This window comes from Cavia porcellus, unplaced genomic scaffold (assembly GCF_034190915.1).
Source record: "Cavia porcellus strain 051 isolate PalLab524CR breed Dunkin Hartley unplaced genomic scaffold, mCavPor4.1 scaffold_6, whole genome shotgun sequence".
NCBI lineage: Eukaryota > Metazoa > Chordata > Mammalia > Rodentia > Caviidae > Cavia > Cavia porcellus.
Window position 1 is genome coordinate 44,951,149 of NW_026947489.1, and position 15,628 is coordinate 44,966,776.

The 15,628-nt window shown below is 35.9% G+C and overlaps 1 protein-coding gene across 1 annotated transcript in view; it reads right to left on the reverse strand.

Annotated features, from left to right (window-relative positions):
• Positions 1-15,628, reverse strand: part of Dgki (diacylglycerol kinase iota) — a 466,489-nt gene that overhangs the window by 203,146 nt on the left and 247,715 nt on the right. The window contains 4 exon segments of the mRNA XM_063250554.1: positions 2,892-2,952; positions 4,627-4,709; positions 13,609-13,707; positions 14,222-14,296. Coding sequence (XP_063106624.1) covers positions 2,892-2,952; positions 4,627-4,709; positions 13,609-13,707; positions 14,222-14,296 — 318 coding nt within the window.

The window sequence follows — 15,628 nt, forward strand, 5'->3', positions numbered from 1 at the left end:
AAAACTAATTTTCTGAAATATAAATTAAAAAATAATTACATGTGTAATAGCTACAAAGAAAACAAAATACCTAAGAATAAATTTAATCAAAAAAGTGACAGATCTCTACAAGGAAAACTATAAAATACTGATGAAAGGAATTGAGCACAAAATAAATGGAAACACATCCTATTTAATCTTTGTCAAAACACCAATTACATTCTTCACAAAGGTAGAAGAAACAAACCTAATATTTGTATGGAATCATAAAAAAGTACAAATAGTCAAAGACATCTTGTACAAAAAGCTTAGAGCAAGAAGCATAATATACCTGACTCTATATTACAAATCAGTCATTATCAAAACAATATGTTAATGGCATAAAAACAGAAACACAGAACAAGAGAATAGAATGCAGCCTAGATTAAACACCTTTAAGTAAATAAGCTTCCAAATAAAGTTCTATGAACATGCACTGGTGAAAGTATTAACCCATTAGTAAATGGGGCTGAGGAAACAAAGTATCTGTATACAGGAGAGTGAAAAGAGAGCTCTATTATAGCTACAAAATTCACCTCTAAATGGACAAAAGACTTATAGGTAAGAATTTAAACTATGAAACTACTGTAAGAAAATACAGAGAAAATTGTTCAGGAAATGGGAAGAGAAAGGAGTTTCTAGAGAAAGGAAACAAAAGCAAAAGCATCAATTGCTCTACATGAAACCAAAAAGCTTCTACACAGCAATGAACCGATCATCAAAGTAAAAAGATAGCCTATAGGATAGAAGAAAATCTGTACAAACTATAAATCTGACTGTAGTTGGTACTCACAATATACAAAGAAAACAAACAACTCAATTAAAAAGTGGGGAATAGGCCTAAATAGAAATGTCTCGAAAGAAAGCATATAAAAGCCCACTGTGCGTTTTTTAAAATGCTCATCATAATTAGTTATCAAGGACATACAAATAAAACTCACAACAGCATGGCACCTTATCACAGTAAGAATGGCTGTTATCAAAATGACTAACAATAACATGGCTTATAAAGGTGTAGAAAAGAAATTGTAGCACATCATTGGCTGAAATAAAAATTATTATAGCCAAAAAGAGTATGAATGTTCCCCCCTAAATTTAAAACCATCACATGACCCAGCAGTCCCCCTACTGGGAATACACTGAAAAGAAATGAAATCACCATGGCCAAGAGACACCTGAATTCCTGGGTTCACTGCCACACTACTCATAATAGGCAAAAGACTGAAGCAAACCAAGTGTCCACCAACTGATGAAAGGATAAAGAAAATATAGCAAATATACACAATGGATTACTTCTGGGACATTAAAAACATGAAATGTTACACAATATATATACTATTGCTATTCCCTAATTATTGTGTTTTGGATTCTTTTCTCTTTAAAATAAAATATAATTTTTTTTAAAAAATGAAATTATCATTTGTAGCAACACAGATGGAACTGAAGCTCATTATGTTAAGCAAAATAAGCTAAGACCCTATGATCTCAACTCATGTGTGAAATCACATCAGTACCAAATGATCTCAACTCATGTGTGAAATCACATCAGTTGATTTCATAGAATCTGAAGGTAGAATGGTGATTACCTTCAGAGATTAGGGAAAGATGGATGGGGAGAGGTGAGGATGACCAATAAGTGTTAAGTTACAGTTACACAGAAGGAAGGTGCTCTTGTGTGCATAGCAGGGAATTATAAACATAAGCATTCAAGAATAGTGTATATTGCAGTCACAAGAAAAAATTTTGAATGTTTTCACCATACAGAAATAATGTTTATCAAAAAAATAAAAAAGAAGTAATGTTTAAGTACCACAGCAACACATATACACCATGTTTATAGCAGCGTGATTTGTAATAGCTAGATCTTAGAAACAACCCAACTGCCCATCAATCACGGAATGGGAAAAAAAAAGGGATCTTTTTATAGAATGGAGTACATCACAACCACAAGAAGGATAAACTGAAGATGCAACTTGAGACCATACTTGTAAATGATATAAAACAGACACACATGTATGCACACTGCATTGTCTCTCCAGTGTAAGAAGCTGAAAGAGTAAATAAAATCCAAGATGTACAATGATATTGTAAAATGCAGAGAAACTGGGATAGGGGAATGGAGAAAAGAAAGAAGGGGAAAGCAAAAGACAAGAATAAATATAAATATAAAGTATATTAGTTAAGATAGTTATACCACTAATTTCCCTTAGTTCATTGAAAAGAAAGGTTTGTGCTAATATAGTTTGGACAATTAAGTTCTGATATCTTGTACTCTGAGCAACTAATTTAAAGACAACAATACACAATGTATTAATCATCGTTACCCTCCTATTACCCTGTTTTGAAATTTTGGGCTTTTTCTCTTTAAAATAAAATGTAAAAAAAAAGAAATAATATTTAAGGTAATAATTATTTACCTGATTTCAACATTACACATTGTTTATATGTATCAAAACACTATATGATACTTGAATAATATGTATAATTCTTATGTTTTATGTATCAATTTAAAAGACAAATTTAATAAATAATAAATATTAAAAAGAGGTGGAAATACTAGTTTACATTTTAAAATAATTTAGTCATCTGTAACCTTCATTTCAATAATATGAACACATCTTTACTTTGCAGAACAGAAAAGGATATATTGTACAGTAATTTCAGGAGAGAAGTATATTTTAAAAAGATCAAGTACAGATCCGTAAGGCCAATACAGTACCTTCTAAATCTTAAGGGATATGAGTCACAGAGAACAGACATTAATTTTAGGGGAATGGAAAGATTGAGGATAAAAAACAATACCATCATAAGGAAAACAGTAAGAAAGACAAAAGGAACTAGAAAAAGAACTAGACTCTCTTTCAAGAACCTACCGTTCCATCCCCACCACAGGCGAGAATTCTCAGGTTTGGCACTTTCCGATACAACTCGAGACTACAGAAGATAGAAGAAAAAATAAATAAGAGATCATAATTATTGCCTACAGCAGAGAGAGAGAACACAGGATAAAACAGATAAAGTGGAATCCACTGGAGAAGAGAGATAATCGTAAGAATGATAACAGCATGGAAACAAGCACCCACAAGTGGACCAATTCCAACTACTGGATCTGGCCTAGGGAACAAACACTACATTTTAAATGGTTCACAGTAAAATAATTTGGGGATATTTCAGAGCTTAATCCTCATTCTTCCCACTATCATGTCAATATATTCATCTTTTTTTTAGCTTGTTTTTATTCCTCTTCTTTTTCTTTTCCCATTTTTCCTTCTCATTTCTTAAAGAAAATCATCTTTAATTAGTAATTAATAGTCCATGTACGTCTCTTCTTTATGTCATATTAGCTTTCCCTGGATCTATTGTTTCAAATCCGTATTTCCCACTCTTAATGTCACGAAACAAAATTTTAAAAGAGGACAGGATTTTCCCCTAATCGTTACTACTACACCTAAAAGTCTGTCCTTCCACTCACCTTCATAATTTTACTTACATCCCAGTCAAAAGTAGGGGAAATTTAGCATTTTCTTTTTAATTCTGAATTTATCTACTGGAGTTCTATCATTTTATATTTCAGTATGAAGGGATGTTGCCCCTTATCAATCTTTTGCTTAACAGGAGCTATTAATGGCTCTACTCTAAAAATTAGTGCCTACTGAAATCAACTAACATTTTTCTGAAAATACTTTCTCTCCCATTAGGTACTTTATGGTGACTTATGAAACATCTATCTAACTCAAGTGAAGAAATCTAAAAAGGTAACATCCAAAAGGACATAAGCCAGGATAACAGGTTTGCTTTAATACAGCCAAATACAGAAGACATGTAGAAGTTTTACAACAAACTCCAGTGGCAGAAGAATTAATAGATTATGACAGTAAACCTAACTTTTATAGTTCATGTTTTCCTGCATACTCAAAAGATAAAATTTCCCATTTTATGCAGTAACAATATTTCTATTCACCCCCAAACAAAATAATAAATAACTGGTATCCTTTATAGTCTAATGTTCATCAAATAACATCAGAGCTAACTTAGTTGATAGATTTAGAATAGAGACTCAGAGAACAGAGAAAAATCTCTCTACTCTTTCCCACTATGTAGGGCCACTTCTGTCTAGACTTAATTTCAAAACATCTAACAAAATCAAAGAATAAGATTCTGAAAAGCTCAGAAAAGAGACTGATCAGGAATTCAAATGTTTCCCCCAAACTAGTTGAGGGAGTTCATAGGTATAACAAATTAATATTCTCTCTCTCTCTCTCTCTCTCTCTCTCTCTCTCTCTCTCACACACACACACACACACACACACACACAGAAATGTTAATAAATGTATATGGCTGTGCTCCCCAGAGTTAGACCTACATTCCCAACAGCTGCTAATTGAGTCAACAATTATGAAGGTAAGTTTGAAAGCAAATTAACTCAAAGACCAGTAGTAAGGAATATCAGATCACGTTTTAAAGCGCAGGAATTATAAGTCAAAGAGAAAATAAGGCTGGTCAAAAAATATTTCACAAGATAATCAGATAATGGAGTTTGACCTCAAATTAGAAAGTTCTCACTTCCCTAAAAATCATGTGAACTATGTAGAGAATTTCCAGACTTACGCATCTTTTGGCCCTTCCTGAGAGAGATCAAAGACTTGCCGTGGATTCAGATACCACATGAACATCTGCAGGACTTTGGTTCCCTGTAAAGGGAAAAAACATTGACAATAATAGTATAAATTCCCGACTATTAACAAACAAAAACGAATCACTTAATCCAAAACAAGAGTTATATATGGATGGGGCTGGGGATTTAGCTCAGTGGCAGAAGCGCCTGCCTTGCAAGTGTACAGTCGTGAGTTCGATCCCTGGTACTGATAAAAATGAAAAAAAAAAAAAAGAGTTATATGTGGTATATAAAAAAAGTTAAAATCCAAGTTACAATAATTTTGTCATAGCTATGTATAGGGTGAATGCCCAGGTGGGATGTTTGTGTAATTATAACACTGGATGAGTTTCTTAATTTCATTAAGTTTAGTTTCCTTCTTTTTAACATATAAAAAAAAGATGCCTAGTTCACAAAATTCATATAAGCATTAAATGCAATAATATTTGAGGAACACATCATAGTTTCAACATGCAATGTATGCTTCATGAATAATATTTACTCACAAATACATTTTTTCCATCATTACTAAATATGTGAAAATCCATACGGGAAATTACAGTGTATGCAAACTTAACATTAATTTTTAAACTTATTGTGCAAATTATCATCATCCCTACCTAATATATATGCAGTATTAGCTAAGTATTGTTTCAGTGAAATAATTTATCTAACTAAAGCAAAAGTATAACTAGAGTATATAGATTTTACATACTAAAGTTTTAAAAGTTACTACTACGTTATATCACAGCTTACTTTGACACTGACTTCATGTCTATGACAGTTTAAACTAACCCTTTTCCCTGACATAAACATGTTTTTTGGAGTGTTTTAAATTAACTGTAATATTTACAGAGATGATCATTATGACAGACAAATGGTTGCTTTGAGTGTCATTTCTTTAAATTGATAGAACAAAAAGAAATGATTAAGGGTCTTCTCATTAATCAGAACCAATAAAGCTTTAAAAATGAGTAAGATGCCTCAGTTTATCAACCACAGCAAAGAAGATGTGGTCAGTTAGGCAGAATTTGTTGCTTATAATATTATTCCTTTAGTAGATATCATGATCACTCTTTCCTCAAATATCCTTGTTTGTATAACTAACGTGCTGTACTTAAAGGTCATTCTAGTATAGTAGAAACAGCTCGAGCTTTGAGTCAGGACTAACTTGGATACTCTTAACTTAGTAATCATGAGCACTCATCATCTTTGAGAAATGCAGTACATAAACCAGAAAGGGTGCCTACCTTTCAGGGTGATTATGTGAAGTAAGGGAATCAGCAATTATTTCCAGCACAGCATGTGGCACAAAGTAGGCCTTTGTAAATATTAGTCCTTTTCTTTCCTCTCTTTTGTTAATCTATTCATTAAATTACACTTGATAGTATGAAGGCCAAGATGTAATCTGTGATTAACACATGATTATGCCAGTTGTTACAGAGGCCAACGTAAGTCTTCTACATCTCATCCAGACCTGTAATTTAAAAGTTCTGCCATATCATGTTCTTGCTTAATTTGGGAATAACAGTTGATCCTTAATTATTACAACTAATCCTTTAGTTTTACCAAATGACATATTTTGCTTCCTATTAAGTACAAGCATAGATTTAGAGGCATAATACTACTAAATACTAGGTCATTTTCTTCTTCCATGCTAGGCTTTCCTATCAACTGTGTTCAAGATTATTTCAATCATCTTTTTTTGTTAAGTTGTTAACATAAGAATCTTTTTAAAGACCAACCAATTTAAAGAACATTTCCAACTGGCTTCTTAGAATATTATTTTTTCAGTTTTAGATTTGTGCAGCACTGTGGATTGTTGATGTTAATTACTCCTTTTCACCTTTGCTATGGTACAGTGCACATCTCAATTTCAGTGTCTCACATTAAGCATGCAGTATGAGGTAATTAACACTTTTCAAAAAACAAAAATCAATGCAAGGTTATTTTTCTTAAAATTTCTCTTAAAAAATATGAGAAACTGCAGTTTCCATTTTGCTCATTTTCAGCTGGATTTAGCTGGAACACTTAATTACCTCAAGGCATCATATCAGGAAGGGCCCAGTACACCCTTCCATAGCATACCCCACTGCAGTCTACTGCAGTGCCACCCCCAGACTCGTTCTCCAATAACCCGTGCAACCATGCACAGCTACTCTACCACCATTGACATTCAGGCATGATAGAATTACTTTCTTTTAAAATGTAATCTTCTTTTGTAAATGTGATATTCATTTAAAAAACTAAGGATTGAATGAAAGTATTTTTTTTTTTTAAATCAATCCTACCTGGCAGAGAAAAAAGGTCTAACTCGCACATTTAAGTGAGCTCCATTAACTCCGCTGCTACTTTGAGGATAAGCTACTTTAGAGCTCTAATGGAGATAATTTATTAAACAGAACTGAATGGTCTGACAGGTGCTAATTCACTAGAAAAAGAGTAATTTGCTTCTTCTTCAATGGCAGAATTAAATTCACTCATTTACACAACTGTCACTCATTAGCAAGTCTCAAGCACTCTCAGCATTGTCACATTCTAAGTGTCAAACATCAAAGCTGCAATTTTTTATGTTCATTTTTGTTTCTTGAAATCCAGTCTTGCTGTGTAGTTCAAGCTGGCTTCAAATTCATAAAAATCTGTCTCAGCCTCTTGAGTGCTGGGATTACAGGCATGAACCAACACGCCCAGTTCAAAATCTACAACTTTGATACCTCTAAATAGAAAAGCAGTTTACCTGTGCCTTTCAACACATGCTATAGATACCTCCCCACCCATGAAGCTTTTTAAAATATTATGCAATTTTCCATTCGTATAGAGTGGAAAAAAATATTCTTTCCAGCTGTGGATACTGAAGATGGGGTGCTACTGGTAAATGCAATCCCCCCTCTTTATATATAGTGCTAGGGAATGAACAAAATCTATTCATTCTGCTCCTATAAGCCTGGAAGTTTAAGTAGATGTGAATGGAGAAACAAACCAGAGAGCATCGTCCTCTTAGAAAGGAGTTGTAGTCATGATTCATAAAGAAAAATGTGAGAAAAGTGATTGGTACTGTGGAGAAGTGAGCAAGAATACGTTAGCTCAAACCACATTGATCTTCATCAAAGCTCTCCTGGAATCTTTTCCTGTATCACTAAGTTCAGTTCATGTGTACGTATTAACAAGCTATGGAAAAACTGCCAGGCAGTAATAAAGCTCAAGGAAAATAAAAGCTAGTGGGAGGAAAAGTGTAATTATTTTATAAACTAATGCACAATGGCAAAACCACCCATTATGTATTTATTCATTAATTATGTAGTAGGTTCCAATTCTGTACACACATCTTAGGAGCTCAACATCTATCCTAGGAGATCAATGCTTAATGAACTAATTCACTGAAGATGGAAAATCCTATGACGGAGATGCCCAGTGACAGGCAAGTATACTCTGAGGACATGTTATCTAAGCCCAAGTTTGGGGAGGAAATGAAGGCACCCTAGTAATGATATCTGCATTGTGCCTTTCATTTATTTATTTATTTATTTAGTACTAAGTGTTAAACCCAGGGTCTCTGCACTAAGTTACATTGCCAGAACTTTTTAAATTTTTATTTTGAGACAGAACCTTGCTAAATCAATTATTTTCCCAAACTGGGATAGGTTTTTTATCCTCCTGCCTCAGATTCCCAGTGTTGGAAATACAGACATGCACCACCATGCTTACCTCCTACATTCTGTATCTTAAAGATAAGTAGCATTAAACATCACTTTCCACAGGAAGTAGAGGAAGAACTTCCAGAGCAAAGGCACAAGATACAAGAAACTGTACAAGTGTTAGGAATTGGGAGCCAGAGTGTGTGCTGGGGACAAAGCAACTGAAATGAGCTGAACGTGGAAACATTTTAGCTTGTAGGAAACAAAATGTCCCTGAAATGTTTTAACCAAGAGACTCAGACAGACTTCATTTTTTTTTCCCCCTGTGCTGGGGATTAAACACAATGTCTTGGGTCCCCTAAGTAGGCACTATATCATTGAGCTACATCCTTGGCATGTTTATTTATTTATTTATTGAGATAGGTCTTTCATTAATTTTCCCAGATTGGGCTCAAACTCCCAATCGTCCTGCCTCGGCTTCCAGAAGAGCTGGGACAATAGACAAGTAGCACTGCACCTGGCAGACTACCATTTTTGTGTGCCACTATTCTATCTACAAATATGAGGGCCCCACTCTTACAAAAGGAGCTAGGTGGTTTGATGTGTGTCTTAGCTGTCCCCATCTCCCACCAATATTACAACTTAGAAAAAAAGATCTTTATACAGCCCAAATTCATGATTTAACCCCATCTGTGGAACCTAATTTAACCAAAGTCTTGAGATTAGATTTTGACATGTGCTTCCCTCTGGTGACTACTCCTTTAGTCTCTTTCCAGACTACTCTAAATTTTAGAAGCCTAAATTTTTATCGAAACAATGATCTTTTGCATCTATTCCCAATCTGAAAAGTCTACAGCATTACAGGAATAACTTCTCCATTGTGGTCGTTTGTTCAAGTTAAACTTCTCATTTGAAGTTATCTATGTTTTAATCTTCCTCTTCTTCCCACTTGGTGTGACTGACACCTTACTTGGGAACATGTCCCTATTTGGTGAAGCCCGTTCAGAGATGGTAGGTGGTATGAGCTGCACCAGTGCAAGTCAGTCCACTGGCCGGGCACCTCCCACTCCCAGGGTGCCCCACTGATCAGAACAAGGGTTCCTGGATATAGGAACCTACCTCACATTGTGCAGGTAGTGGTCCTAACACCTGCTTATCACTGCATTTGTCATGCAACTGATGGGGAAGAAAGCTGAGAGAACATGAGAGACAGACAAAGCAAAGTAGGGAATACTGAGTGAGACCAGAAGAGTCTCCTAGATTCAGAAAGGTCTAGGAGACCAAAATGAATAAACAGTTTTGAAACAAAAGCAGACAGAAGTATGTGGGTAGTATTTCTCTAGTCCTTGAAAGTCTGTATACAGAGAAGGGAACTTGTTTGGGGTAAACAATATCTTCCACCTATGACCTCTTCTCCACAGGAAGAAGCTGATACTTCAGTCCTTGATCCCAGTACCCATTTCCTTAAATAAATCAGATCCCAAGAGTAACAGAAGCACCCCCAGCTCGAACTTCACAAAATACCACTGTCATCATTTTCTTGACAGTTCAAGAAAAAACAGAGAGAATTATTGGGTATATTGGGAAGTTTAAAGAAAGAACTATGAAGAACAAATATTTTAAAGAATACAGAAATATTTTGCTCCAATGTATTTAGAATGTGGAAATTTTCCCTTCACACACTTAAAATAGTGCAGGAAGAGAAAAACTGCAGGTATTTTTCTTGCCAGTAGATGGCAATATTGTCTACTAGTTATTTTGCAGAAGACTAAAGAGTTTGTAAAAAGCAAATTGGAAGCCTAAGTTTCAGAGAAGGGACTAAATGGAGGTGCTTTACATCTGAAAGCAAATAAAAATAAGAAAATTGTTAAAAGACAAAAATCAGGATACAAACAAAAATTAATTTTCTCTATTTTCTATTATTATAGGAAGATCTTACCAATTGAGAATGGTCTGTCTTCTAAGGAAGTAATAGTACCTGGGAACCTTTAGAAATGCAAGTCTGGTGTGGTGGTTGTTTGGTTAAAACAGTGGAACTGAGAAAGTCACTTCCTTCTAACCACTAAATTTAAACAACACCCTAGGGCCTCTTTCCATTGTCTTGGAGAGTTAGAAAATCACAGAACAAAAATCTAGGTAATCTCTGACTCTCTAGGCTAGAGTTGCATCTCCTAGCCTGACCTTCAGTCCCCTGCACACAACTCTGAACTTATTAACAGTTGATGAATAGCCACCACATCTTACCCATGTAATTAAGATCAGAGTGGCATGCCTATTAAGAGCTCCTGAGATAACTCCACACCCTGTCAGTCATTCCTGTCAAGCACACCTAAAGACTCAGGGTTGAGGGGCATGTCCTTTAAACTCCAGATACTATTTATCTGGAGACTGCTGCAGTGTACTGTGACTTCAGTGCAGTGCTTTTCCCTTCTTGTCACCCCAGCACCACTTTTCTGTTCCTGCATATTTTTGTCAGCATGGACTTCTCTGAACACAACTTCCTGCGACCTTCAGTAAACATAGCTGCTTTTTCCACTTGCAATCAAGTTGCTTGCAGTTCACTGCTCATCATACACAACAGACTGCATTATGGTGCTGAATTTATACCATGGCAACAGTGACACATACCAGTCTGTGCAACTTAGGAATTTAGAGAGATCCTGTTTCAAAAAATAATAATAAATGGAGTGGGGATATAACTCAGTAGTAAAGCCCTGGGTTCAATCTCTAATACCATGGAAAAGAAAGAGGAGCAAGAGGAGGAGAAGGAGGAAGAAGAGGAGGAAGAAGAGGAGAAAGAAGAGTAGAGGGAGGAGGGGAAAGAGGAAAGGGAGAAGGAAGAGAAAGAGGGAGGAAGAGGAGGAAATAGAAAAAGAAGAAGAGGGGGAAAAGAAGAAGGAGGAGGAGGAGAAGAAAAGAGGAGGAAAGAGAGACATAGACAGACAGACCAACAGATAGACAGACAGACCAACAGAAGGACAGAGATTCTAACCAGGAGACTTAGTCACTCTGACTTACTGAAGTAGAATCTCCACTTCAACAAGATCTATAAGAACAACTTTTGCACATTAAATTTAATTACTTTACTTCTGTTCAAGAACTAAGAAATATAAAACATAAATTATGTTAAGTAGCATAAACCTAAATTCCATTGCATAAATCTAGAATCCTCTGCCAAATTTTTAAGATACTTTTCTACAGGCCGATACTAATCTTCACTTAGTCATACTGCCAATAACTTTAATAGGTATGCTCTACTTGAAATGAGTTTTTTCACATCTGTTCTTTTTACATTGATTACTGCTTCATTATTTGTTTACTTTGTGTCATGTACTAGAAATCAAAGATTCAAAGGTATACATCCTGGAATTATGAAGCTTGTATCTTCATTATACAGACACAGTGAGAATTTTGTTACAATTCACATAGTACAAGTGTGTCCCAGGGACTACTAGAGTATAGGGATCAGTGATTCATTTTGAGGAATGGTTCAGAAAGGTACTGTTGACCTAGAACGATGAGCAGAAATTTGCCACCTTAGAAAGAAGGGTTAGGGTTAGGGTTAGGGTTAGGGATTGGGCTAGTGTTAAAATGCGGGTTAGGGTTTGGGTTAAGATTAGTGTTTGTATTGGGTTAGGGTTTAGGTACAGACTTCTCTTCCCCATGTAACTTAGTAGTGTCGTTCTTGCTTTCAGCTACTTCCATGCCATAATTTCCTTGTCATTCAAAGTCACAGCTTGCCTCTGTAACTGCATAACACTTCCGTTCTCATTCAGTCCATTCAGAGTTCACACACAAAACACTCTATTTGACTTACATTTTTCCATTTGCCTTTTGTGTCACTGACCAACACAATGTTCTCACAAATTCACTTAAACTTCCTTGACCTGAATTTTATTTAGTGAAATAGTAAGCAATACTAGACGTCTCTAAAGTCCCTGCCATTAATAATTTATAGAGATTGGAATAGGAGCAAGCTACATCTTAACTGGACTGCCAACTCCATAAAGGCAAGCTTACAAGCTTCTATGTGCTTTAAAAAAAAGCTCAGAATGATTTAGTAAATGTATCACTGCTGAGATAAAATATGTGTGACACTAATTAGAATGAGATGCTCAGGAAACCCAAATCAGGCCCAATTGCTTTCACTTCTATGGTTTACAGCCATGTCCCTAATTTTTGATATGCTAGAAGGAGTCCAGCCCATGAATGGGTATAGTTTATGACAAATTGAACCACACTCCTTAGAAAGCACACTCCCATTCCTAAGCCGCCTTCTATTGACACTTGTAAAACCGCCATCATTACAATAATAATGAACATTACTAAGCAATTGAAAAATGCAGGATATTAAAAATTTAGTATCCTTGCAGCACATTTCTTTCCCTATTCTCCACAATGCTGATACTTATTTTAATATAGCAGGTTATTCATTTTAAAAAAAGAAGAAATGGGAATATTTCCTTAAAATCATAAGTTCTTTTAAGAGAAGTTTCGTTGTAATTAGTGCACTTTGGAATATGCCTACTATCTTTAATAATAATATCATTTGGACTATTGAATCAATCTTCTTTCTGCCTCTGTTGTTCAGTTTTTATTGGGAAACTTCGAAGAATCTTAATTTAAAATATAAACTGTACACTTAATAGACAAATAATATGAATATATATCATATACATATATTATCCAAATTCATGAAAATAACTGAAAGCTAAAGTCTCATGAAACCACAGATAAGAATTCTCAGAGAGAAAAGAGAACTGGCTATAGAGACAAAGACTTGGATTCGAGAACAAGTTGTTTCTCAGACGCTGTTGGTACCTTAGGCATATTACTAAACTGACTTTTGTAACGTCATCTGTTTATTCCCAAGCAAGACATACATTAAACTATACTAAAGGATTTGTACAGGGACCAAGTGAAATCTTTGCTCTCTCCATTTTATCTGAGGACAGGGACTAAATTACAATAAAGGGAAGTAAAGATAAGTTTGGAGACAGCTTTCTAACTGTAAGGAGTAAGAAAAACAGTACCAAGGAGAAATTCTGGAATGATCTTTCCTGTGTATCTGTAAGGAAAATGTCAGCAGCGTGGTTTCTGGAGGATCTCTGCTGTAGTCATTTACAGAAGTAGATGGGTGAATCACTGAACCCCAGTGGAGTAACAGTGACCTCCTGAGAAACCAGTTGTCTGCCACTGGGGCGGGGAGGGCCTTAGTGATGCTATTTCTATTGGTGCTGTGAATTGTGGTTTCAAGAAATCATCAAATGATCTAAGCTGAACTCATGAGAAATGACTTACCTGGTTGCCTCCACTCTTGGGGTTCACAAATACAAGCAAAGGTTTCATGAGAGGTGAAGAGATGGGCTTTATCACAAAAGGACGGCCTTTGTTTTCCTGCTGGGAGAAGCAAGTAGTTCTTTGAGCATACATATTCACAAGGTGATAGTCATCTCAAAGTAGAGGGCTAAGAACCACCACGATTGCCTCACACCAACGGCTCTCCCTCTTGGTTGACCAGCCCACCCTCTGCATGATCATCCACAGCAAGGTTGGAAAAAGTATCTCAATTGTCATTTCATACAGAGAATTCAACCATCCTTTTTAATTGTCCTCTGTGTGATCTAAGAAGCCTTGAAATGTTAACTGTTCTGTATTTGCCTTCATTCTCTTCCTCCTCAGCATTGATCTGATGACACTTACAGGCAAATGTAAATGCTCTGACTCAAGTGATAAACGGTAGATCCACTTTCTTCATTTATGTATTTATTTAGCACAGAAAATATTCCCTTACAGTTAAGAGTTCAGGGAACAAGAAAAGGAAGCAAAAAGTAGAGAGAAATACAAAACTAAGACATTTTCAGCTAGAAAAAGGAGACAGACCTGGCTGGGTGGGAGACTTGGAGCTACTTACTTCAGTTCCTCTTTTACTGGCCTTTCTTTTAAAACTTGTTCTCTTCTTCTTCCGGTTAGAAGCCTTCAGGGAACTCTGTAGGGGGAGAAGGAAACACTGAGCTCGCAGGCAACAGTCCGGGTGTGTCCATGCAGAGCCATGTGGAGGGGACGGCAGCACATGCTGTTGACTGCATGCTTCTCATGCTTTGACACTTCCAAGCCACTGCTCATGGGTAAGCCACAGACAGAAACCAGTCGAGTGCTTCAGAGTGAGCGACTGACCCCACCACACGGAGGGCAGGGAGTTGGGGCCTAGAGGCTCTCGTGGACTCACATAACAACACATGTTATACCTGCCAACCCTCCCAGTAAAAATGGAAGAATCCCAAATTCTCTGAGGGGCTCCAGTCTCCCGCCCAACCAGGTTCGTCTCCCGCCCAACCAAGTTCAAGTTCATCTCCGGGTATGGAGATCACCTATGTGGAAATGTAAAAAAGGAGGCCATTTTTCATGTTTTTCTTTTTTCTTTTGTTCACTTACATTTTTTAAATGGTCTGTTCTAGTAATTTGCATACCATGACTCTTGACCACAGTGGAAAGTCACAATCCAGCTATCTTATCGACCTTAAAGTGACTTAGAATTGTAGGTTGGAAATCACTGTTTTTTCTCTCTCCATCTAATAATAAAACATTAGTTCAAATGCTCCCTCCCCTAATAAACTTGATTTGTCTTTCCCATTTTTCTTTTCAACAAGTGCCTCAAACTTGTTGAAATACAGTGACTCTTAAATTTATTTTCCCCAAGAATTTTATGGACCACAACTATGTGATTACTTCGCATTAACCATTTACTCTTAGTATCTGATACAGACACTTAGTGAAGAACACTTTTACTTTCAGAGAACAGTCACAACTTGCTGGTTGAAGACAAGGCAATATCAAGCTTAATTTTCAGAATCAAAACTTAATTAGACTGCAACTTCACAAAGGCACAATATTACTGACCATATTTTAGATGTTTGACCAAGGGTTGAGAGCCTGAAATGCAGAATTCTTAACTTAGAAACTTTACATAGGTATACATACTTGTTTGAGCCGTTAAGTTTTCAAAACAGTGTGAAGACATTTAGTCAACGCTTATTCCACTTTTTAACGTTTTTCTTAAAGCAATCAAAATAAAATTTATCTTACATATACCAATACATCAAAGTTAAAAAGACCCAAACTACTTAGCTTTTATTTTACTTTTGATTTAGGGAAAAAAGTCAATCTGTTGTCTCTGTTCACCAAGGATAAGGGAAACTTTCAAGAACCACCATATACACCAAGTTTTCCTCCCCCATTGAATTAGAATAAATTGTCTTCAGGGTCTCAGAGTCTCAGCAGAACAGCTGAGGGATGCTCAGGGATGCTCTAGACCTTGGGT